This window comes from Arvicanthis niloticus, chromosome 1 (genome assembly GCF_011762505.2).
Source record: "Arvicanthis niloticus isolate mArvNil1 chromosome 1, mArvNil1.pat.X, whole genome shotgun sequence".
NCBI lineage: Eukaryota > Metazoa > Chordata > Mammalia > Rodentia > Muridae > Arvicanthis > Arvicanthis niloticus.
In genome coordinates this window covers 33,723,123-33,749,456 of record NC_047658.1, presented here as the reverse complement: position 1 = coordinate 33,749,456, position 26,334 = coordinate 33,723,123, and the positions used below count along the sequence as shown (strand labels likewise).

Sequence of the window (26,334 nt, the reverse complement as noted above, 5' to 3'; positions counted from 1 at the left end):
AAAATGTTATTCACTTTCCAAGACATTAGATTTCTCAAGTGCATTATTTATAAGTTGTAAAGTGCTCAAATATATAAACAAGTGTGATACATTTCTAAATAAACATAGCTCCTCAGGATACTGGCTCAGGAAGATTTAAAAATATTCAGCACTGGAATGAAATTAAAAGCCCTTGATTACAGAGAGCAGTCCCTAGATAAATATGGAGGCTTTATTATAGGTACAATAAGGCAGATGGAGGCTCAAAGGCACAGGCATTAATGGACAGATTTCTGTTTTTAATTAGAGTCAGAAACAAAAGCATAACTACATAATATTTTGATATTTCTCCTTCTATTTCATCTGTATTTTTATTCCTGATGCAACAGGCAGGGAGGAGGGAGAAAATATGGAGGAGATTTGGTAGAAAATCTCCCTGGTAACAACAGAATTTTGCCTTCTTTATCATTTTTGAGATCTCTCTCCTGATTGGTCCCAAATTTTTTTTCTATTTTTCTACATATACTCAGCCAGTTAGAGTCAACCACAGCTAAATAAATGCATTGACATAAATTTTTTTCAGTAATGCTCCTGCTTGATTTCTAGCTCTCAGCTAGTACCAGGATCTTGCTAGAGATTGACAACAAGCAGCTTCTTGGAGAAGGAGGAGTGCTCTGGAAATCTGCAGAAGAAAATGAAAAGAAAGTCAACATGGTCAGGTAACTTGCTATGATTCTTCATATGATCTAAGTAAAACTGCTCCTGTTTGCTGTGCAAGATATTTGTTATTGCTTCTGGTCATTGCTTCACTTTCAAGATATATCATACAGGACTCACCCTTGGAGATCTGCTTCATCTGCAAGGATGGTGAATTGGGTCAGCCTTCAGTATCTGACAGAGACAGTAGATCTGTTTCTCTTTAATCTTTTGGGGGGCATCAGATCTGTAAAGGTTTTTATATCAGGACAGCACTTCTCACATGACACCATGAAACTTTCTGTAATATTTTTTGATATCACATTATCTAGTTTGCCACTAAAATCCAAACACTACAATTCTCTTTTGTTATCATCTTGCTACCATCAAAGGTCTCAGATATTTTACATTACATTTCAATCCAAATTCTAATATCAGGTTTACATTCTTATTCTGTGGAACAAACATAGTTATATATTCATACTTGCATACCTGCATACTTCATTCTTAAATAAATGTCAAACCAAAGATTTTATATATAATCCAATGAAAAATAATAACATTAGAAAATTTCTTTTCTTTTTTTTGTTTTTGATGCATCGTACTAATGATTCCATCCACCACCCAGTGTCCAAGAGTCACTATATATATATATATATATATATATATATATATATATATATATATATATATTTGTATTGCTTTGTCTTAATCATTATATAGTATCACTGAAGTTTTTTCAATTGTGTTTATTAGATATTATCCTGTAAATCTTGTGTGTTCTTTGGTAATTTTAAAAAAAATTCAAGTTTCTGTTTTTGTGCATAATCTAGGACCATCATTTGCATTTAATTTTATCTAAATATCGATAAGTGGAAGAATAAATTGATGCTAGTAGGTTGAATCTATCATGCAATATCAGAATAAGATTATATTTAATGTTGTTGTCTCATTAGTTTTGAACTTATTAATATTTGTGTAGAACATAACTTATTCTTCTCAAAGTCTTTATCAATTTTATCATCTCTATTTTTCTGATAAGAATATAGTTACTATAAGATTGTGGCTCTGTAAAGTGTCTTTCTGTTCTGTCTATCATTTGTATTCTTTTTGCTTTTGTGTATCTACATAATGCTAAACCTTGAGGATTTATCAGATGAGAAATGACTGTTCCTCTGGATAACCAAACAGAGAATATTAGATGAATACGGTTAAAGACAGAGTTTGTAGTAGAAATATTGGAAGCTTTATTGTGTATTGCACTTGTGATACCTATGAAGTTGACTAGGAAAGATTATGATAAATTTTGCTGGTTATTGTAGAAAGTATACATGTATTAAAGCAGATAATTACTTAGACCCTAATGTTTTAAATTGTGAATGACCATAATAGTAATGGGTGCATTCATAGAACTTTTCTTCTCAGAATCATTGGAGAAAGGATTCTAAATGAACAAATTCTATTATCAAATTTACTGGTTTCATTCCTGGATTGAATGAAAAGGAAGGTTCTGTTTCTTACATAAATATAGGAATAGTCAAAAATATACATTTGTAGATATATCATATTCCTCTATATGTACCACTAAGATACCACTAACCTCGAATCCTAGTCACTTTTGAATTTTGTGTTTCACAGTTAGAAGTGCCAGTCAATGAATATCTGTCAAAAAGTTCAAAAAAGGTATGATGGTTTTACATTGAAATAAAGATTTTATTGGATTAAATGTCCATTGAGGTGGAGGTAAAATTTTATGTTTATTTTTATGAGTCACATATACAAATCTTTGTTAAAATTATCATACTCTTCAGTGAAGAAACACATGGTGTTGATTGGTGAAATATAGTACCAGGTAAAATCCTCTACATTTGTGTTAATTCTCATAAGCTATTACTATATTCCATGTCTATTAATTTAGGTCTCACTTTCTTAATTTTCATCATTTTTTCACACTTGCTTTGATTTAATTTTATTTAATCTTTTTAAATTTTTTATTGGATATTTTGTTTACATTTCAGATGTAATCCCCTTTCCCCCCACCCATGAGCCCCCTATTCTATCCCCCCTTCAACTTCTAAGAGGATATGCCCCCACTCACCCTCCCACCTCCCCACCCACTATTTCCCCCACACTGGGGCATCCAGCCTTCAGTGGACCAAGGACCCACCGTTGCCTGATACTGTCATCCTCCCCTACACATACAGCTGGAACCATGGGTTTCTCTCTATGTGCTCTCAGGCTGGTGGTTTAGACTCTGGAAGCTCTGGTTGGTATTGTTGCTCTCCTCATGAGGCCACAAACCCTTTCAGCTCCTTTAGTCTTCTCTCTCACTCCCCCATTGGGAACCCCATGGTCAGCTCAGTGGTTATCTGTGACATTCTGAGTCTGTATATTTCAGGCTCTGGCAGACCTCTAAGGAGACAGCTATATCAGGCTCCTATAAGCATGAACTTCCTGCCATTGATATCAATGTCTAACTTTGGTAACTGCACAAGGGATGAATACTCAGGTGGAGCAGTCTCTGGAAGTTTGGAAGGCCCCTCCTTTATTTAATCTTTTAATCTTTTTTTTTTTTTACACTCCAGATTTTATTCTTTTCCTGGTCCACCCTCTGACTACTCTACATCCCATACCTCCTCCCCACCTGCCATCTACACAAGAATGTCCCAGCTCCCACCCCCCACCATCTATTCCATCAGACCTCCCCACTCCCTGGGGCCTCCAGTCTCTTAAGGGTTAGGTTTATCTTTCTGGATTGAACCCAGACCCAGGAGTCCTCTGTTGTATATGTGTTTGGGGCTTCATATCAGCTGGTATATGCTGTCAGATTGGGGGTGCAGTGTCTGAGAGATCTCTTGGGTCCAGGTTAATTGAGACTGCTGGTTCTCCTACAGGGTCACCCTCCTTCTCAGCTTTTTCTAGGCTTACCCTAATTCATCCACAGGGTCCAGCAGCTTCTGTCCATTAGTTGGGTGTAAATGTCTGCACCTGATTCTTTCAGCTGGGTGGGTGTTTCAGAGGATGTCATGATAGGCCACTTTACATGAGCACAGCATAACCTCAGTAATAGTGTCAGGCCTTGCTACCACCCTTTGAGCTGGATTCCACTTTGTGCCTATCACTGAACCTCCTTTACCTCAGGATCCTCTTTATTTTTGTTCTTGCAGTTCTTTCAGACAGGAAGAATTATGAGTCAGAGTTTTTGACTCTGGGATGGCAATTCTATCACTCACTTGATAACCTGTCTTTCTGCTGGAGGGATGCTCTACAAGTTCTCTCTCCCTACTGTAGGGCATTTCATCTAAGGTCCATCCCTTTGGGTACTAATATCCTTTCACCTCCCAGGCCCATAGTACTTTCTGGAAGAGCCTCCCATCTCTTACCTCTGAGGTTGTCTGTTTTCTTTTTTTTTCTTTTGATCATCAGGTCTTCAGACATTTTCTCCCACTCAATACCTAATCATGTTCTCTTCTCCTCCATGTTCACACCAAGTACCCTCCCTCCCTTAGCTATTCTGCAATTGTTTTCTTCTCCCTCTGAAGTGAGATTGATGAAAACTCACTTGTGCCCTTCGGCCTGTTAAATTTTTTACTTCTGTGGACTGTATCATGGTAATTCTGTACATATTTTGGCCTAATATCACCTTTGCTTTGTACTAAAAAAATCCAAAAGATTTTGAATAAGAAGTTTCTTGAGACAATGCTATCAAAAATATGCTCAGCATTCACTAAACCACTGTAGTGTGAAAAATAATGTGTCATTTATTTAACACTATTTAATACTAAGAGAATCTTGAGAAAAGAGGGAGCTAAAAAGGAAGAAAGAGATAATGGAATAGATCAAGGTACTGCCTAGTCCTCTATTCATGGCAAAGGGTAGCCATCTGTGACTATCTTCTCTGTGATAAATAGATAACCTAGCTAGGCTTGAAGTTTGTTTTCATCACCTAATTAGATGAAAAGACAGAAGATCATCAATCTAGTAACTCTGTGCTCACATAATTTATTGTAGGGAAATCAAACACTTACTGAGTGTAGCCTTTTAAGAGGCTAAAACACACAGGACAAGGATAAGTTTTGGAGCTTGGCTCTGTCATGTAATCTGTAAGAAAGTCATCATTCTTGCCGGACAATAAGTTTCTGCGCAATTGTTTTATGAACATACAAAGCCCTGGAAAAATAAACTAAAAATGCTCTGTAAGTTTTCCAAATAAACTCAGCAGTTACCTAAGGTGAACACTGGAAGATTTTTTTTTTTATTTTTAATTGTCATTTTATTTACCTTTCAAATGTTATCCTTTTTCCTGTTTTTCCTCCACAAATCCCCCACCCCAGTCCCCTCCTCTGCCTCTATGAGGCTGCTTCCCCCATCCATATGCCCACTCCTGACTCAGTGCCCGATCATTCCTCTACACTGGGTCATTGATTCTTGTGACTATTATTATTCTATAATATAGAGAAATGCAAGTAAAGTATAACTTATAACATTCATTTTGTATTCTGTGTGATAACTGAATTCATTAAAAAATAAAATCACATTTATATCACTCTGTTTAACATAAGACTTGCTTTTTGTGTGTGTGTATGTTTTATGTTGGAGTTAAAAAACACAAAAATTAGCACAAGTAATTGTATTATGCAATTACTTTATTACAAAAAATGAACATTATAGTTTCTTTAAATCAATTTTAGTACTCCTTTTCAGTTCATCTCATGCCCATTCCACAAACTGTCAAAATCATTACCTCTACAAACACAGTGATTTATGTATTGGTTTATGTGTGTGTCTGTGAGTGTGTATGAACTTATGTGTATGTGTGTGTCTACTCTATATAGTAATGTAATTTGATGAGTAATCTTTGATATATATATATATATATATATATATATATATATATATATATATATATTAGAATATTTGCCTGTTCTTTCTTATCTATGAGTGAGAAATTTAGGAACTTTCTCCTTTTAGTTTGCCATTGTGATTTTAATTTGGGGTTTTTAATTATTCACAACTTTTCAATTAATGACAGAAATTGAGCATCAATATATTCCTACAATTTCTACTCAATTGAAATCTACATTCATGTCAACTTAGGAAAAGTGTTAGGTGTTTTAGTCAAGGAAGTTTCTAAGCTCATCAGTGTATCTATGGGAGTGTTGTGCTTTGTGCTGTATAACAACTTGGTGGTACAATGTTTGATTCACCACATACACATTACAGTAAAAAGTCCACTGCCTGTGTTTTATAAGTTAGCACAATGAACTCATTTGTCACCCAGAGAGAATATATATGAAATTGTACATAGGTTTATTTTGGAAATGTTAAGTAGAGGGTCAGATATTCTTTAATACCTCTGCTACTAATAAAATTTTCTAAAATTATTTTGTGTATTTTGGGGGATTTTAGTATAATTATTTTTCATATAATTTTCTTCTTTCTATCCCTCCAACATAGATTACTAAATCTCTTTATAGTTCAAGTCATTTTCACTAATTGTTGTTATATACAAATGTATAAATATGCATAATTTCATTTTTAAGACAATAATAAAATGTGATCATTAAATAGTGTTAGTTGTGTGAATATATGTTTTCAGCCATAACAGTTTTGTATTAGATAACAAAATGGAGTGCTCTTTCATATAGAAGTTTATCTCTTGACTTCATATTTCTTTAGATGTCTGAAATACTGTACTGAATTTGGAGGTTCCTGGGCTTTCCAAATGCACACAAATACATGGATTATGTTGACATTATCTTAATCTTTCTAGGTACATATGGTTTTGATATTTTATGTGTGCAGATGGTATATAATACACAAAAGGCAGTTTGCAAATAGCCAATGTCCTATCCTGCTGAATATTAAAATCTTTCTGCCCACATTCTGCAATATTGTGTAAGTCCTGGAATAATGGTGTATTTGTGGATTCATTCATCAGGGTTAGACAGACCACTGTAAATTCTCTGTAGTTAACCTGTGCAGTCGTGGGCCTCTTAGTTCTTTAAATTAATAATTTTGCTGAAGGTGACAATTAAAATTTATTTGTGAGTATAAAGACAGTTAGAAATTGTACTTTTTCAGAGAGTTAGCAGGTAGAGCATTTCCTTAACTGTTCATAATATTAGCTGACTTGTGAAGTAATATATGTTTACTTATTCTCTCATATTCTGTGATATAATAGACATTACACAGCAGACATATAGTGAACATTAAAATGTGAGCACCTTGCCACTAATACAAAAACAAAACAAACATATATGCAAAAAAGAAGGTGAAGGAATGGAAGAAAATGTGGGTCATTACACTAAGAGAGTTGTGTTGGAAAGTACCTGAACCATCAGAACTACAATAGTATGAGGGACAGTGTAGTAGGGAGTAAAATATTTCTTACTGTTATCATGGGTTATTCTTTTAGTAATAATTGGATAACTGTATTCTGTCATTATTTGGGAATGTAAGTTATTTCAAACTATAATAAATATTCAGCCATTAACATTAACAAACCATGTGTAATGAAAAATAAAAACCATGGTATATATTCTAACCTTTGCTTCACAAAGGAAAGACAGTTAGGGATAATTGGAAAGTATATTCGGTGTGGGATTGTACTTTGTCAGAATGTTGGTTCACTTGTGACATTGAGGGTATAAGAGATTGTTTGTTCCTTATTGTCTTCAGTCACATAGTGTTGCTCACAGGGGAACAGCATAAAGCAGGTAGGACTCTTAAAATTTTAGACATGTATGCAAGATTTAAAGTTATAAATGAAGATAACTTTTCAGGAAGGCATCAGATTTGGGGTGGAAGAAACTTTCAGTAGTTGTTGGCAATTGAGGAACTGGTTGCAGAGGGATAGTAATATTTTTTATGGAAAACTAGCATCAGAGGGTACTTATGCTCCTGAAGATGTCTCTGCATCTGAGTATATATCAACAGCATTAAATAAGCTGAGTGTGTATTAAAAAGAGTTCAAATTAAGAGGCAATAGATTATTAGTTATAGATATTGTGGATAACCCTAATGTATCGAATGTAATGATTCTATATTTATCACATTATATGATGTATAAATAATGTTTACAAATTGATGACATCTTAATAACAATTCTATAAGTTCTAAAATAGACAACATACTCATATACACAATGTGCCTCTCTGCATCAAAAAGACATATATGCACACACAAATAAATTATTGTAATATATCCAGATTTTGTATATTTCTTTTCTAAAATAAAATCTTCTTTATATGTATTCACCATTACAATAATTTAACATGAAGGGTATTATGTAGTAAATAAATAGCTTGATGATACTGGAAACAAGTTTGCCTTTAGATGATTCAGGAGAATTTTTTGTAAGTCAAAATGTGCATAAATACATAATACATAAATACATAAATACTAGTGTGATAGATTTTCAAATAAGCATAGCTCTGCAGGATATTGGCACAGTAGATTTCAATGATTCAGCTCTGGAGTATACTTATCAGGACTTCATTAAAAGCAGCTGTCCCTAGACAGAAATGGAAGCTTTATTATATGTACCAATAGGCACATAAAGGCTCAAAGGCAAAAGCAGTACTGGACAGATCACTGTTTTTAATTAGAATCAGAAACCAGAGAATAACTACAAAATTTTGTGGTCTTTCTCCTATTTTATCTTCATTTCTATTCCTGACACAACAGGAAGGGAGGGAGAGAAATAATGGCAGAGCTTTGGTGGAAAAATCTCCATGGTAACAACGGGCTTTTGCCTTCTTTATAATTTTAAGATCTCTCTCCTGATTGGTACGAATCCTTTCTTCTATTTTCCTACATATACACAACCAGTCAGAGTCTGAGCTAAAGAAATCTATACACACACACACACACACACACACACACACACACACACACACACAGACACACACCAGTCATGTTCCTGGTTGTTGTCTAGCTATCATCCAGTACCTGTCTCTTGCTGGAGATTGACAACAAGCTGCTTTTCAGAGAAGGAGTAGTGCTCTGGAAATCTGCAGATGAAAGTGAAAAGAAAACGTCAGCATGGTCAGGTAACTTGCTATTGATTCTTCATATGCTATGAATGATACTGCTTCTGTTTGATATGGATGGTATTTGCTATTGCTTCTAGTCATTGCTTCAGTTTTAAGATCTAGCATAAAGGACTCAGCCTTGGAGTACTGCTTCATCTGCAAGGATGATGTATTAAGTCAGCGTTCAGTTTCTGACAAATACAGGAGATCTGTTGCTCCTTAATATGCTTTGGGGGATCAGATTTGTAAAGTAATTTTATATCAGGACATCAGGTCTCACTTGATATGATGAGACTTTCTAGAACATTCTCTGACATCACTTTACCTGATTTTCCAGTACCCTCTGAGAGTACTATAACCCTAACACCACATTTCTCCTTTGTTATCATTTGCTATCATCAAAGGTCTCAGATGTTTTACATTATATTTCAATCCAAATTCAAACATTAGTTTTATGTTGTTTTTGCTGGGAACAAATACAATTCTCTGTTCAAACTTACATATCTGCATACATCATTCTTTAAGATCAGTAAAACCCAATATTCGGCATATACTCCAAATCTTAATACAACACATTTTTTTCTTTTAGCCTGTGTTTCTGACTTTGAATCTTAACACACTAATGTTTTCAACCATCACCCAGTATCCATGAGTCATAGGATGTATGTTAGTTTAATTGTATTGTTATGTCTTAATCACTATTTAGTATCACTGACCATTTCTTTCAATTGTGTTTAGTAGATATCATCCTGTAAATCTTGTGAGTTCTGAGGTAATTTTATAAAATTTGAGTTTCTTTTCTTGTACATAACCTAGGGGCAATCTGTTGCATTTAATTTCATCTAAAAATTAATATGTGAAAGAATCAGGTTCTGCTAATTGGTTGAATCTATCATACAATATCAGATGTGAACTATATTTAATGTTGTTATCTCATTATTACTGAATTTATTAACATTTGTTTAGGACATAATATGTCCTTATCAATGTCTTTACCAAATTTACCATCTGTATTGTCCTGGTAACTCTATGGTTAAGCATATTAACTATATTAACTATATTAACTATAGGGGTATGGCTTAGTAATTTGTTTTTTTTTTCTGTATAACATCTGTATTCTTTTTGCTTTTATGTATCTAACATGATACTAAACCTTGAGGATTTATCAGATTTTAGGGCTCATTAAAGAGGAATGTGCATCTGAATAAACAAGCAGAGAGTATTCGTTGAATATGCTTAAATGCAGAAATAGTATTAGAATTTTTGAAAATTTATTATGTAATCATTCCTAACAACTTGAATGGGAAATGTAATTCCTTTTGCCTGTTTTTGTAGAAATTGTACATATTTAAAAACAGATAATTACTTAAGCCCTAACGCTTCAAATTGAAAATGTCCAGCATCGTAATTGGGTTGCCTTAATAGTCATTTTTTTCTCAGCTTCCTTGGAGGAAGGATTTTAAATTAATAAATTCTGTTATTAAATTTATTGGTTCCATTCCTGGACTGAGTCAAAAGAATTGTTCTGTTTCTTAGGTTTCTGATTGTTTTAGAAGAGGGGCTTGGATGAAATAATGAATTAGTATATTCTCATTGTAAGATAGCTCATATATCCAGAGACAATGGTATCAAAAATATTTTTCAGTATTCAGTAAACCACTGCAGTGTGTGAAAATCACGAGTCATTTATTTAACACGATCTAATGCTCAGAGAATCATGAAAAAAGAGGGAGCTGAAAAGGCAAGAAAAATATAGGAACAGATCAAGCAGTGTCTAGTCCTCTATTCCAAGGCAAACAAAAGCCATCTATGTCATTCAACTGTGTCACCGGGTAAATAGATACTTTAGCTAAGCTTGAAGTTTGTTTTCATCCCCTCATTAAATGACAAGAAATGCCATGAGATCCTCACTCTAGTGTCCACATACTCATATTATTTATTGTAGAGAAATCTATAATTAATGCGTATAGGATTTTAAGAGGCTATAAAATATAGCCCAAGGACAAGTATTGAATCTTGGTGCTGTTGTTTTATCTATAATAAAGTCATCATCCCTGTGAGGTAATGGTTTCCTGGGCAGCATTTTTTTGAACACACACAGCCATGAAAATAACAAATTAACAATGTTCTGTAAGTTTGCCCAATATACTCTTCAGTTACTTAGGGTGAACCTGGAATCAATCTCTCTCTCTCTCTCTCTCTCTCTCTCTCTCTCTCTCTCTCTCTCTCTCTCTCTCTCTGTGTGTGTGTGTGTGTGTGTGTATGTGTGTGTGTACCAATTCTAAATAGTAATATATCCTAGAATAATCTTTCTTGGGATAAGTTCCTAAAATATTTATTCCCCTCTCCTTAGTAGAGAATATTTGTCTAAACAATTTTATCTATGAGTGAGGACTTTAGGAACTTTTCCCCCTTAGTTTCACATATTGATGTTAATGTTGGATTTTTAATTATTCACAGTCACCCAATAAATGACAGAACTTGAGCATCAATATGTCCCTACAATTTCTAAGCAACTCAAATCTATCTTTATGTGACCTTAGGAAAAGAGTTGAGTATGTTAGCCAAGAAAGATGCTAAAAGTGAGCTCTCAAGTGTACCTATTGCTATGCCATACTTTGTGTTGTATAATGCCTTTGGGGTGCAAACTTTAGTCACAAGATACACAGTATAGTAAATAACCCATTGCTTGTGTTTTATAAATTATCCAAATAAATTCATTTGTTTCCCCGAAAGAATATTCGTGAAATTCTATATAGGTTTGAATTTGCAAATGTTAAGTAGGGTATCAGATGTTCTTTATATCTATATTACTGGAAATATTTTTGAATTATTTCTTGTAGTTTTAGGGATTTTAATATAATTATTTTAATTTTAATTTTCTTTCTGCTATACTTCCCACACAGTTTATTGTATCTCTTTAAAGTTCACGCCATTTTCATTAATTGTTGCTATATGCAAATATATGTATATATATACACATATATATTCAGTTTTGAACATATATTTCATAGTTTTGAGACATAAATTAAGTGTGATCAGTAGATAGTGTTAGTTGTGTGAATGTGTGCTTTTTGTAATTACTTTTATGTGTTAGATAACAAACTGGAGTGCTCATACTTATAGAAGTAAACTGATTTCACAATTCTTTAGGTGTCTGAAATTACTGTACTGAATTTGGAGCTTCCTGTGCTGTCCAGATGCACATTAATATATGAATTGTGGTAACATTATGTTAAGCTTTCTAGATAACTATGGTTTTGATATTTTACATATACAGATTATATATGTTACACAAAAGACAATTTGCAAAGTGCCATTGTCCTATTCTGGTTTATTTTATAATCTCTTGGCACACATTCTGCAATATTGTCTAACTCTGAAAATAATGTTGTATTTTGTGTATTCATCAGTCATGGTTAGACAGACCACTGTAAATTTTATGCAGTTTAACCAGTTTAGTAACTCACCTTTTGGTGCTGTAAATTTAACATTTCTGCTGAAAGCAACAGTAGAAAATTTTGGTGCATATAAAAACTATTATGTATTATACTGTTTCAGAGAGTTAGCACATAGAAGCTTTCCTTAACAGTTCATAACATTACCTGACATGTGAAGTAATGTAGGTTTACTTTATTGGTTATAAATACTCTCACATCCAGTTATATAATAGAAATTACACAGCAGACATGTAGAAAAAAATTAAGATGTGAACACCATGCCACTAATACAAAAAGAAGACACAAAAAATAAACAAAACAAACAAATACAGACACAAGCATGCAAAATACAAGTTGAAGGATTGGAAGAAAATGAGGGAAATACCACTAAGAGGGTTGTGTTAGAAAGGACTTAGATAATCCGAAGTACAATAGAATGATGGACATTGTAGAATAAAGTAAAATAATTCTTACTATTATCATGTGTTATATTTTAGTAATAATTGAATAACTGTATTCTATCTGTTATTTGTTAGCATATTGTATTTCAAACTATAATAAATTTTCAGTCATTAACATTAAAAATACATGTGCAATGCAAAATGAAAACCGTGGTATACATTTAAACATGTAAATAAAAGTTACTGCTTCTCAAAGGAAAGAAAGTTAGGAATAATTGGAAAGTATATAATGTACAGGAGGGAACTTTGTCAGAAGGTTGGTTCACTTGTGACATTGAGGGTATATGAGAGTCTTTGGAGCTTCTTGTTTTCAGTTATATATGTGCTTCTCACAGATGTTCAGCATAAAAACAGGCAGGAATCTTAAATTTTCAAATACATGTGCAAAATCTAAAGATAAATATGAGGATAACTTTACAGGAAGGCATCAGATTTGGGATGGAAAAAACCTTCAGTAGTTGTTGCCAATTGATGAACTGGTTTCAGAGGGAAAGTAATATTTATCAGAGAAGTTTAACATCAGAAGCTACTAATACTCCTGTAGATCTCTCTGCATCTGACTACATATAAACAGTGCAAAATTGGCTATGTGTGTATAAAAAGAGTTCAAATTAAGTGGCAATTGATTGAAAGTTATAGATATTATAGGTAATTCTAATGTACTGTATGTAATAGTTATATTTTTAACACATTATATGACATAAAATATTAATTTAAATATTTACAAAATAATGACATCTTATTAACAATTCTGTAAGTTCTTGAATAGACAATATATTTATATACACAAACTGAGTCTCTGAATAAAACCACACATGTATGCAGACACATAGAAATGATTGTTGTATGTCTATATTTTTGGACATTACTTTTCTAAAATAAACTCCTCTTTCTATTAGTTTACTATTGCTAACATGTAACATGCATTGTATTATGCAGTAAGTAGCATCATGAAACTGAACACAAGTCTCCCTTTAGATAATTCAAGTGAATTTTTAAGTGTACTGTGCCTAAATACAAGAACCACTTTGATAAATTTCCAAATAAGCATACCCCTAGAGGATATTGCCACAGGAAACTTAAAATGCTTCAGGTCTGGAGTGTGCCTAATAGCCCTTCATTACCAGGAGCAGTTGCTAGGCATAAATGGAGGTTTTATTATAGGTACCATTAGCCACATACAAGCTCAAAGGCACAAACATTATTGGAAAGTTCACTCTGGTTTTAATTATAGCCAGAAAACAAAGAATAATTACATAATACTGTGGTCTTTCTCCTATTTCATCTGCACTTTTATTCCTGACACAACAGGCAATGAGGGGGGAGAAAAGATGGAGGATTTTTGGTGGAAAAATCTCCATGGTAACAGCAGGCTTTTGCTTTCTCTATAGTTTTGAGATCTGCCTCCTGATTGGTGCAAATCTTGTCTTCTATTTTCCTATGTATACTCAACCAGTCAGAGTCAGCCAGAGCTAAAGAAATACACACACACACACACACACACACACACACACACACACACACACACACACAATCAGTCATGTTCCTTGTTGTTGTCTAGCTCTCAGCCAGTACCTGCCTCTTGCTGGAGATTGACAACAAGCTGCTTTTTGGAGAAGTAGTGCTCTGTAAATCTGCAGATGAAAGTGAAAAAAAAATGTCAGCATGGTCAGGTAACTTGCTATGATTCTTCACATGGTATGAATGATACCACTTCTGTTTGCTATAGAAGGTATTTATTATTTCTTCTGGTCATTGCTTCATCTGCAGGGATAATGTATTAGGTCAACCTTCTGTTTCTGACAGAGATAGGAGACCTGTTGCTCCTTAATTTGCTTTGGGGCATCAGATCTGTAAAGGATTTTTATATCAGGGAAATAATTTTCACTTCACACCATAAGACTTTCTAGAACATTCTGTGGCATCACCTTACCTACTCTGCCAATGGCCTCTGAAAGTACTATAACCCTAACACTGCAATGATCCTTTATCATCATCTTGCTGTTATCAAAAGTCTCAGATATTAAACATTATATTTCAATACAAATTCTTAAATGAGCTTTATGTTGTTATTGTTAGGAATACAGTAATAGGTTCATATGTACATATTTTATACATAATTATTTAAAAAGAGTATAACCAAAGATTTTTCACACACTCCAATGAAAAAGCATAACATAACAAAATTTCTTTTCTCTTTTTTTGTGTGTTTTTGAATTTCAATCTCAATGTATTAAAGTTTTCAGCTCCCACCCAATGTCCATGGGTCATGGCATGTATGTTACTTTAGTTGCATTGCTTTCTATTAATGACTATTTAGTATTGCTGAACATTTTTCAATTATGTTTATTAGATATCATCCTGCAAATTTTGTGTCTTTTCTGGCAATTTTATAAAATTCAAGTTTCTGTTTTGTGCATAATCTTGGAGCTTACACTGCATTTATTTTTTCTAAATATTTATATGTGAAAGAATTAATTGCTTCTAGTAGGTTGAATCTATCATGCTATATCATACTTAGATTATATTTAATGTTGGTACCTCATTAGTTTTGAATTTATTAATATTTATTTAGATCATAACATGTTCTTATCAGAGTGTTTACCAAGTTTATCATCTCTATTGTTCTGGTAACTCTCTAGTTAACTATAAAGTTGTAGGTCAGTAATTTGTCTTGTTTTTCTGTCCAACATCTGTATTCTTTTTGTTTCTGTGCATATAAAATTATGCTAAATGTTGAGGATTTATCAGGTTTTAAGGCTCATTCAAGAGAAAAGAATGTGCATCTGAATAACAAAGCATGGAATATTTGTTGAACATAGTTAAAGGCAGAAATTGTAATAGAATTTTTGGAAACTTCATTGTGTATTGCATAAGGAATGCCTAACAAGTTGACTGGGAAAGATTACAATAAACTTTGCCTGTTATTGTAGAATGTACACATATATAAAAGCTGATAATTGCTTGGGCCCTAATGTTTTAAATTGTGAATAGTACTGGGGCGACTTCATAGTATTTTTCTCATATTCCTAGGAGAAAATTTTTTAAATGAATAAAATCTGTTATCAAATTTATTGATCCAATTTTGAAACTGAATGGAAAGGAAGAATCTCTTCCTTAGAATTCTGATTGTTTTGGATATGGGACTTGAGAATATTAATATTGAACTAGTCATAATTATACCCTCATTTGGAGGTAGATCACATATTCTCTATCGATACCACTAAGATACCTCTAAGCTCAAATCCTAGTTATTTGGAATCTAGCATGTTTTACAGTCAGAAGTAAGAAGTCAATGTGTATTTCCCATCAAGTTCACCCAAGGTATGAGTGTTTAACATAGGATTAAAATATTTATTGGATTAAATTTCCATACTTTTGGATGTAAGAATTGATGTTTATTTTTATGGTTCACATATACAAATACTTCTGATAAAAGAAGTCATACTATCCAGTGAGGAATCACCTTGTATTCTTTGGTTAAATGAAAGGCAAAACTAGGTAAAATCCCATGCAGTTGTGTTCTCATAATCTATTATGATATTCCATGTTTATTAATTAGGTGTCCATTTCTTAATTTATCATTTGCTTCACCTTTGCTTTGTTCTTCCCCACTTTCAATTCTATTAGTTTCAGTGTAGCTGGTTTTATGTGGAGATCAATTATATATGTGCATTTGAGGTTTGTACAGGAGCTGATAATGGATTGATTTGACTGCTTCTACATCCTGACCTCCAGTTGAACCAGCACCAGTTTTTGAAAATGCTGTCCTGTTTCAATTGGATGGGATTAGCTTCTTTGTCAAAGATCAAGTGACCATAGTATGTGGGTTCATTTCTGCATCTTCAATTCTATTTCATTGATCTTCTTTCCTGTCTTTGTACCAATACCATGCACGTTTTATCACTATTGCTCTGTATGTAATACAGCTTGAGACCAGTTATGGGGATTCCAACATAATTTCTTTTATTGTTGAGGATAGTTTTCTCTATCCTTGGTTTTATGTTATTCCAAATTAATATGCAAATTTACTTTTTTAACTCTATGAAGAATTGAATTGGAATTTTGATGGGGATTGTGTTGAATTTGTAGATTGCTTTTGGCAACATTTCCATTTTTACAGTATTAATCCTGCCAATTCATGAGCATGGTAGATCTTTGCATTTTCTGATATCTTTGAATTTTTTTCAGTGAATTGAAGATCTGCTCATACATATCTTTCACTTGCTTGGTTATGGTTACACCAAGATATTTTATATTATTGGTGACTAATATATAGGGTATCATTTCCCTAATTTGTTTCTTAGCCTGGTTATCCTTTAAGTAGAGGAAGGCTAATGTTTTATTTTATGTTAATTTTATATCCAGCCACTTTGCTGAAGTTGTTTGTCAGGCTTAAGAGGTCTCTGGTAGAAGCTTTGGAGTCACTTAAGTATACTATCATATCATGTGCAAATAGTGATATTTTGAGTTCTTCCTTTTTGACTGTTTTTTGTTTTTTTTTTTTTGTTTTTTGTTGTTGTTGTTGTTTTTTGTTTTTTTGTTTTTGATGTCTAATTGCTCTGGCTAGGAGGTTGAGTAATATAGAGAATAGGTAGGAAAGAGTAAGCAGCCTTGTTTTGTCCCTGATTTTAGTTGGATTGATTCAAGTTTCTCTCCATTTAGTTTGATTTTGGCTACTGGTTTTCTGTATATTGCATTTACTATGTTTAGCCATGGGCCTTGAATTCCAGATCTTTTCAGGACTTTTACCATGAAGGGGTGTTGAATTTTGTCAAATTCTTTCTTAGCACGTACTGAGATGATCATGTATTTTTTTTCTTTGAGTTTGTTTATATAGTGGATTACATTGATGAATTTCACTATATTGAACCATCCCTGCATTCCTGGAATAAAGCCTACTTGATCATGATGGATAATTTTTTGATTATTTTTGGATTCAGTTTGTGAGAATTTTATTGATTGTTTTTGCATTGATATTCTTGAGGGAGATTGGTCTGAACTTTGCTTTCTTTGTTGAGTATTTGTGTGGTTTAAGTCTGAGAGAAATTGTGTAGCTACCTTCTTTTATGGTTTTTGGAAGATTACTTTCCTGCTTTTTCTAGGTTGTAGTTTCCCTCCTTGTGATGGAGTTTTCCACCAATTATCCTTTGAAGTGCTGGGTTTGTGTTGAGATACTGTGTAAATTTGGATTTGTCATGGAATATTTTGGTTTCTCCATCAATAATGATTGACAGTTTTGTTGGGTATAGTAGTCTGGGCTGGCATTTGTGTTCTTTTAGGGTCTGTATGATATTGGTCCAGGATGTTCTGGCTTTTATGGTCTCTGGTGAGAAGTCTGGTGTAATTCTTATAGGTCTGCCTTTATATGTTACTTTGCCTTTTTCCCTTACTGTTTTAAGTTTTTATTTGTTTTGTTTTGTACATTTGATGTTTTGAATATTATGTGGTGGGAAGTAGTTCTTTTCTGGTCTAAACTATTTGGAGTTCTGTAGGTTTCTTGTATATTTGTGGACATCTCTTTCTTTAGGTTAGGGAAGTTTTCCTCTATAATTTTGTTGAGGATATTTACTGGTCCTTTAAGTTGGGAGTCTTCCTCCTCACCTATTCCTATTATCCTTAGGTTTGGCCTTCTCATTGTTTCTTGGATTTCTTGTATATTTTGGGTTAGTAGCTTTTGGTATTTTGCATTTTCTTTGACAGTTGTGTCAATGTTTTCCATGGTATCTTCTGAACATGAGATTCTCTCTTCCATCTCTTGTATTCTGTTGGTAATACTTGTGTCTATGACTCCTGATTGTTTTTTTTTTTTTTTTAAGTTTTCTATCTCCAGGGTATTCTCCCTTTGTAATTTCTTTATTGTTTCTACTTCCATTTTTAGATCCTGCATGGTTTTGTTTAATTCCTTCTCCTGTTTGGTTGCATTTTCTTGCAATTCCTTAAGGGATTTTTGTGTTTCCTCTTTAAGGGTTTCTATCTGTTCTTTGAGAGTGTTATTTATGTCTTTCTTAAAGTCCTCTATCATCATCATGAGACGTGATTTTAATTCTGAATCCTGCTTTTCTGGTGTGATGGGGTGTACAGGGCTTGCTATGATGGGAGAACTGGGTTCTGATGATGCCATGTAACTTTGGTTTCTGTTGCTTACATTCTTGCGCCTGCCTTTTGCCATCTGGTTAACACTAGTTCTACCTGTACTTCTGTCTCTGATTGAAGCCTGCCTTTCCAATTATCTCGATTGTGTCTGGTCTTCTAGGGGTCCAGATTTCTTTGTGATTTTTCCCAGCTGCACTGATTACAGTGGTATCTCTAGGATGCCTCAGGATATGGTGCCTCCAAGGTGACAGTCCAGCTAGGTGTCTGCTGTTCTGGGTGCAGTGTCTCCTCTTGGATATCTCAGGATATGTTGTCTGACGCTCTGAGTTCAGTTGTTCCTCTGTGGCTCTGGGTTGAGTGGACCTTCCATTATGTCTTAGGCGGAATCCGGGGTCCACACAACAGCAGACCTGGCACAGGTCTGGTCCAGGCCTCAGATCTGGGAGATGGGCAGAAGGGGGTGCTAGCTAATGCTGGCTGTGGGATCCCTGGAGCCTCCAGAATGTCTCTGGCAGGATCTGGGGTGCAGACACCAGCAGGCTGGCCAGGGAGAGGTCTGGTCCAGCCCTCAGATCCAGAAGAGGGATGAGGGACAGAAAGGGAGTGCTAGCCTGCAGGGGCAGGGAGGGGGGGTATCTGCTGGAATCTGAGCACTCACAGCACCCAGCTATGTGCTCAGGGCAGTATGTGGGTTTTCCTACCTAACGCTGGCTGTGGGATTCGTGGGGCCTCCAGAATGTCTCCGGCAGGATCCGGGGTGCACTAAGGTCTGTCAGATGATCCTGGGCCAGAAGGCAGAAGACAAGGTGCTCCAACGTTTTGAAGTAGAGCCTGTGTCCAGGTGTTCAGAGGTCTCTATAAATTGGCTAAGTTTTATTAACTATGCTTTGTGCTTGCCACAATTATAGTTAACTCAGTCATTCTGGATTTCTGATGGGGTTGAAAACTTATAGCTATTTACCTTGAGAGAAAAGATTTGAGTGGATGGTCGGCAGCTGACATTCATCCTAAAGCCAGGTTCAGAACTAAATGTTTTAGTTAGGATAGATGACAGAGGTGCTGGTTAGTCAACAAAAGGATGGACTGGGTATTAGGACTATCTTTTACCTCACTGGTACAAATTGGCATAATTATGCTCTAATTGTATTTTGAGAGAAAAGTTTCATTTTAACAGGAAGTGTGATGTGTAGGAGGAGCTAAGGTGGGAGGAGTACTGAGAGAAAGAAAAGGAGTAAGAAGAGGAGAAGAAGAAGGAGAGGAGAAGCTAGGTGATGAAAGAGAGAAAGAGGGGGGGAGACAGGGAGGCAGATGTTCATGTATCTCCACCAGTCAAAGATAGTTGTTATATCTAGGTTGGGTAGTGGGTTACACCTCTGATTGAACAATACCAAACTTATAAAGCCTATGATTAACATTTTTTAAAAAATGTATAAATGCAAAAAGGAAAAGGGGGCATGGGATAGGGGTTTTCTAAGGGGGGAATGGGGAAAGGGGATGGCATCTGAAGTGTAAATAAAATATCTAATAAATAAAAAAAAGAAATTGTGGCTTCATGGAACAAATTGGGTAGTGTTCTTTCTGTTTCTATTTTGTGGATCAGTTTGAGGAGAATTGGTTTAAGGTCTGATATAATTATGCACCAAAACTATATGGTCATGGCCATTTTTTGATTAGGAGACTTTTAATGACTGTTTCTATTTCTTTAAGGATTATGGGACTGTTTATATGGTTTATCTGATGCTGATTTAACTTTGGTACCTGATATCTGTCTGGAAAATTGTTCATTTCATAGAGATTTTCTAGTTTTGTTGAGTATAGTCTTTTGAAGTAGTATCTGATGATTTTTTGTATTTCTTCAATTTCTGTTTTTATATCTCTCTTTTCAGTTCTGATTTTATTAATTTGGATAATCTCTCTGTGCTCTCGGGTTAGTCTGGCTAAGGGTTTTTCTATATTGTTGATTTTCTCAAAGAACCAGATCCTGGTTTTATTTGTTTTATATTTCTTTTTGTTTCTACTTGGTTGATTTTAGGGCTGATTTTAATTATTTCATTCTCTCTATTCCTCCTGGGTATATATGATCATTTTTGTTTTAGAGATTTCAGATGTGTTGTCAAATTGCTCATTATTATATGTTATGATATATATATATATATATATATATATATATATATATATACAAGTTCATTTTTAAAAACATAAATTCAGACATTTTAATTTGTATAACGTTATGTATGTATGAGTTAGGACTGATCATTTTTTTGTTGGTTAACCAACTGGTTATTATTTGTCATTCCCGAAAACTGTATCTCCTACTGTCAGCATTATTTAAGTGCTTGAAATATTTTGAAAATTAGCTTGTTTAATATAATTACGTGCATTTGTATAAGACATAATCTTACAGAGAATATCCTTATATCATATATTTTATCATCTTTCTTGTCCCTTTTCCACAATGACTACTGAGATTTAGATGCAAATGATGTTAAATCAAATGATCTCTTGACTGTGTTCCACTGTGCCTCTGTGTTTGATTTGTTGTGGTTTTCTATATTTATTTGTTAGATATTCTATGTACCTTTTAAGAAACATTTTTCAGAACAAATATGGAAATTTCAATTGAAGAATATGTGGTTACAATCATGTTTATTTATTATAGGTATTTTTTAGGTAGAATGTTGATATTCTGATATTTTGACTGTTTTTCTTCTATATTTACTAAACATTAGTTCTAAATAAATTTCCCTTTCCCTCCTTATGTAATCCATCAGATCACATGAAAACTAGTATGCTCTGCCCTATTACTCTTTTTATTCTTCACCAAGATAACTTTCCTTTTAAATTCTATTGTTCTTTCAGTTACCCTTGTTTAGGTGTGCTGAAATAAAGGGTTGGACCCAGGAGCCTTTAATGAGACAACCTATTTTTTCCTCTGTCACAGATGGTTTAGATTACAACACTCACTATGAATTTTTCTACTTTTGTCTATTATAAAACATTATTTTCTACCACTGTTCACATTGAACACTTACTTTTACTCTTATTTTCACCATACTTTCTCTAACAGAGTCATAGTTAGGTTGTTGTCATTTCCTGTGTATTGTGTATACATAACTAGTAAACATATTCATGGAAATAACCATGCATAAGGCTGTTGACTACATTTGGATATATAACAAGGAGTAATGTAACTGAAGTATATGGTATTTATCTTTAGCTTTTTAATATATCTGTCTACTGATTTCTGACTATATTGAACTACTTTACTATCACAACAACAGTGAGTATTTCTTTTTCTCACTTATGCCAAATCATTTGTTGTCAGTTCTTTGTTCATATTTCTTAATTCTTGCTTGGATTATATGAAATTTTAAACTTCCATGGATTTAAATCTCTAGGTAAAACTATTTTCACAAATGACTAACATGGGGAAATTTTGAATGTGTATTTGTTTTGAACCAAGATGAAGCCAGAACATGAAGTGTGGATTTTTAATAGTAACACAAGATGAGTCTTTTGTCAGATTATACCAGATCATCCCATAGATATATGAAAAATCCTCCAATGAGGTGGAACCTAAGTGCCACAATTTTTATCTGAGCTTGACTATTTGAAGTGGAATGAGTTACTAATCAGTGATAAATTTATTAACCATGGTACTTGGAATTAGGTGTAATTAAAGTGTAATACATCTTTAATTAGCATGAACTAAAATTTTTTTAAATGGGTTTTATTTTTGAGTTCCTAAGTTTTAAATGGGTAAACTAATGTTTCAAGGAAGGGTATTATTAAATACCATTGTTTAGTTTGAGCTACAGGGGCCCGGGAGCAAAGACACCATGTGAAAATACAAACAGTTTAAATGACCAAAGAAAAATTACTGTAGTGAATGTGAATGTGGTAGTGTTTTGTGTCATGCAGATATTACATTCTTTTCTCTGATCACATGTCAGGACAGATGAGATCACAAACACTTCTCTTGACTGGATAACTACCAGAATTATTGTATTTAAGATATATGAGAAGGAAATGGGCCACCATAACCTGTGTGGTTCCTCTTAGTTTCTCCACCACTTTGTAGATATGTCAAAATATTTTCATAAAGTTATTATAAAAATAAGAAAAATGTAAAACTCTGAAATACAAGCACATATGTACATAACTATCTCCTAATATTCTCTGAGTTGTATCTTTTTTTGTAAGAAAACGAGTAAATACAGTACTACCTATAGGCAGACAAAATAATCTTAAAATATTTATATTAATTTAAAGGGAAAATAAAGGTGAGAGTGTACGACTATTTTTATTTCCAGGCAGAGAAAATCTAATAATTTTTGCAGTTTTCCAAGCACTGGGTGTCCCCAAATATTTCCTGGAGGGTTTAATTTTACTTCTAGGTAAAGAGTACTACTTTCATTATTATTTCTTTGAACAGTGTGCAACTGTCATGCTTCTCACATGACTTGGAAACATTTATATAAACATAAAGTTATCAGAAAAGAATGAAGAATGATTTCTGTGTCATGTTTATCTCTGTTCCAAAACATGGCACAAAGCAGAAAAAATTGGGTAATATTTTCACTGAATATAAGGTGGGCAGATACATATGATCCATCAGTTGCCATAAAATGCAAATTTACTGTGCTGAGTCATCTACCAGTATCAGTTTTATAGAGAAACCAGTGCTTTTTATCATATATCAAATTTTCTTATCCTGAATGATCTCAGAAGGACGCTGCAACTAGAAATAGTAAAATTTGCTTAGACTTCAGATTTACACACATTTTTCTTTTTTAAATTTTTTTTAAATTTTTTCTATTATTTTATTGGATATCATATTTACATTTCAGGTTTTATCTCCCACCTAAGACTTAGAGAGAAGACTGAAGGAGCTGAAAGGGTTTGTGGCCACATGAAGAGAGCAACAATACCAAACAAGCAGAGCTCCCAGGGTCTAAACCACCAGTCTGGGAGCACATAGGGAGGGAATCATGACTCCATCTGAATATGTATGGGAGGATGGCCTTTTTGTGTGCATATGTTTTATGTGAGAGTTTAAAAATACACATAGATTGAAACAAGAAATTTTACTATGCCTTTTTTTATTGCATAAATGAACACTCTAGTTTACTTATATCAAGTCTAGTATTCCTTTCCAGTACATATCATGCCCATTACATCTAGTTTCACAATAATTACCTCTACAAACACAGTGGGGTTTTTTTGACGCGTTTATGTGTGTGTGTGTGTGTGCGTGTGTGTGTGTGAATATCTCTATGTGTTGTGTCTATACTATATATAATATTCTCAGATGAATAATCTTAGAGTTATATATATATATATATATATGTATATATACACACACACACAGACACACACATATAACATATGTCTACACGTATCTACCTATATGTATATGTATGTATATATTATATACACATCTACATCATATACATATGCATACACATGCATACACATACATATACACTATGTGTGTGTCATACTTTGTGTGTGTAAAACGACATTTGGTGCAACCTTTAAGTCACAAGATACATAGTACAGTAAATAGCACACTGACTGTTTTATAAGTTAGCACAATATACTCATTTGTTACCCATAGAGAATATTTGTGAAATTCTACATAGGTACTTTTTTTGAAAATGTTAAGTAGACAGTCAAATATTCTTTATATCTCTACCACTGGAAAACATTTTTAAATTATTTCCTGTAGTTTTGGGGATTTTAATATAATTATTTTTATACAATTTTCTTTCTTCTATTCCTTCAAAATAAATTATTAGACCTCTTTAAAATTCATGCCATTTTCATTAATTGTTGTTATATACAAATGTACATTTAAATGTGATTTCATCTTTGGGATATAAACTAAATGTAATCAGTATATAGTGTTAGTTGAATGAATGTGTGTTTTTTGTCATGGGCATTAAGTGTTACATAACAAACTGGAGTGTTCTTCCTTATAAAAATTTATATCATAATCTAATATTTCTTTAGGTATCTGAATTACTGTACTAAATTTGGAGTTTCTTAGGTATTCCAGATATATTAATACATGGATTATGGTGACATTATATTCAACTTTCTAGGTAAATATGGTTTTGATATTTTGTTGCACAAAAGACAGTTTGCAAATTGCCAATGTCCTATTCTGATGAATATTATAATCTTTTGGTACACATTCTGCAACATTGTTTAAGTCTTGGAATAATGGTATATTTTGTGAATTCATTAGTCAAGGTTAGACAGACCACTGTAAATTCTCTGCATTTAAAACTGTGCAGTAATTCACCCTTACTGCTGCAAAATTACCAATTCTACTCTAGATGACAGTTACAATTTGTTTGTGGGTATAAAAAATGTTATACATATAAACTGTTATATTATACAGTTTAACAGAGTTAGCAGGTAGAGCTTTTCCTTAACAGTTCATAACATTAGCTGATATCTGAAGTAATGGAGGTTTTCTTTCTTGGTCATAAATTCTTTCACACTCTGCGATACAATATACATTACACACAGACATGGAATAAAAATAGAAATATGAGCACCTTGTCACTAATAGAACAACAGAAGAGACATACAAACAAGTAAATAAACAAAAAGGCAAAAATTGCAAAGCAAATGTTAAAGGAATGGAAGAAAATGAGAGACATATCACTAAGAGGGTTGTTTTGCAAATGGCCTGAAACATCAGAACCACAATTGGATGAGGGGCATTATAGAAGGGAGTAAAATAATTCTTATTATTATCATGTGTTATTCTTTTAGTAATAATTAAATATCAGTATTCTATCATTGCTACTGGAGAGCATATGTTACTTCTTTTTTTTTTATGTTATGACAAATTTTATTTGACTCATGTGCACACATCTCCCTGGAATTCCAAGAACAAGTTACTAAATTAGTGCTGGCCAATTATAATTCACAATTATTCCATCAATAATTTGTTCTCCTGATTTCCAAGCAATTTTCAAATATGTCCATAGAAATCCAAAGTTTTAGAGTTGATTATGAGAGAAAACATACAGTTTGTCTTTCTATATTTCTATGAAACCTCAGTCAAGATAATATTTCTATCACCATTAATATGTTTGGCCATTTTCCAATTTCATTTTCTTCACAGCTGGATATTGTTCCATTGTGTAAATGTACTACTTTTTCATATACTCTTCCTTAGTTGATAGACATCTATGCTATTTCCAATTTCTGAATATTATGAATACAAATCAATGAATATGGATAACCATATTTCTATAGCAATATCAAGAATACAAGGCTTAAGACTAGTATAGCTTGATCTTGAGGTAGATAAATTCTCAGCTTCTTAAGGAATTGACACACTAGTTTCCATAGTGGATGTAGTTGTTTACACTTCCACCAGCAATCAATAAGTATTCCCATTTCCCTAAACCCTTGACAGCATCATCCATCACTTGTTTTATTAATCTTAATGACTCTTACTGTGAGAAAATAAAATATCAAAATAGTTTTAAGTTACATATTCTGATAACAAAGAATGTTGAACATTAAAAAAAAAAGTATTCTTCAGCTCTTTGTATTTTATTTTTAAAGAACTCTCTGCTTACATTTATACTCCATACATTT

General features: G+C 33.3%; 1 protein-coding gene across 1 annotated transcript in view; it reads left to right on the top strand.

Moving 5' to 3' along the window:
• Window positions 1-8,362: 8,362 nt before the first annotated feature.
• The window catches only part of LOC143442514 (uncharacterized), an 83,156-nt gene continuing 65,184 nt past the window's right edge, over window positions 8,363-26,334 (top strand). The window contains exon 1 of the mRNA XM_076935206.1: window positions 8,363-8,729. Coding sequence (XP_076791321.1) covers window positions 8,697-8,729 — 33 coding nt within the window. The 5' untranslated portion in view covers window positions 8,363-8,696. The remainder of the gene's footprint in view (window positions 8,730-26,334) is intronic.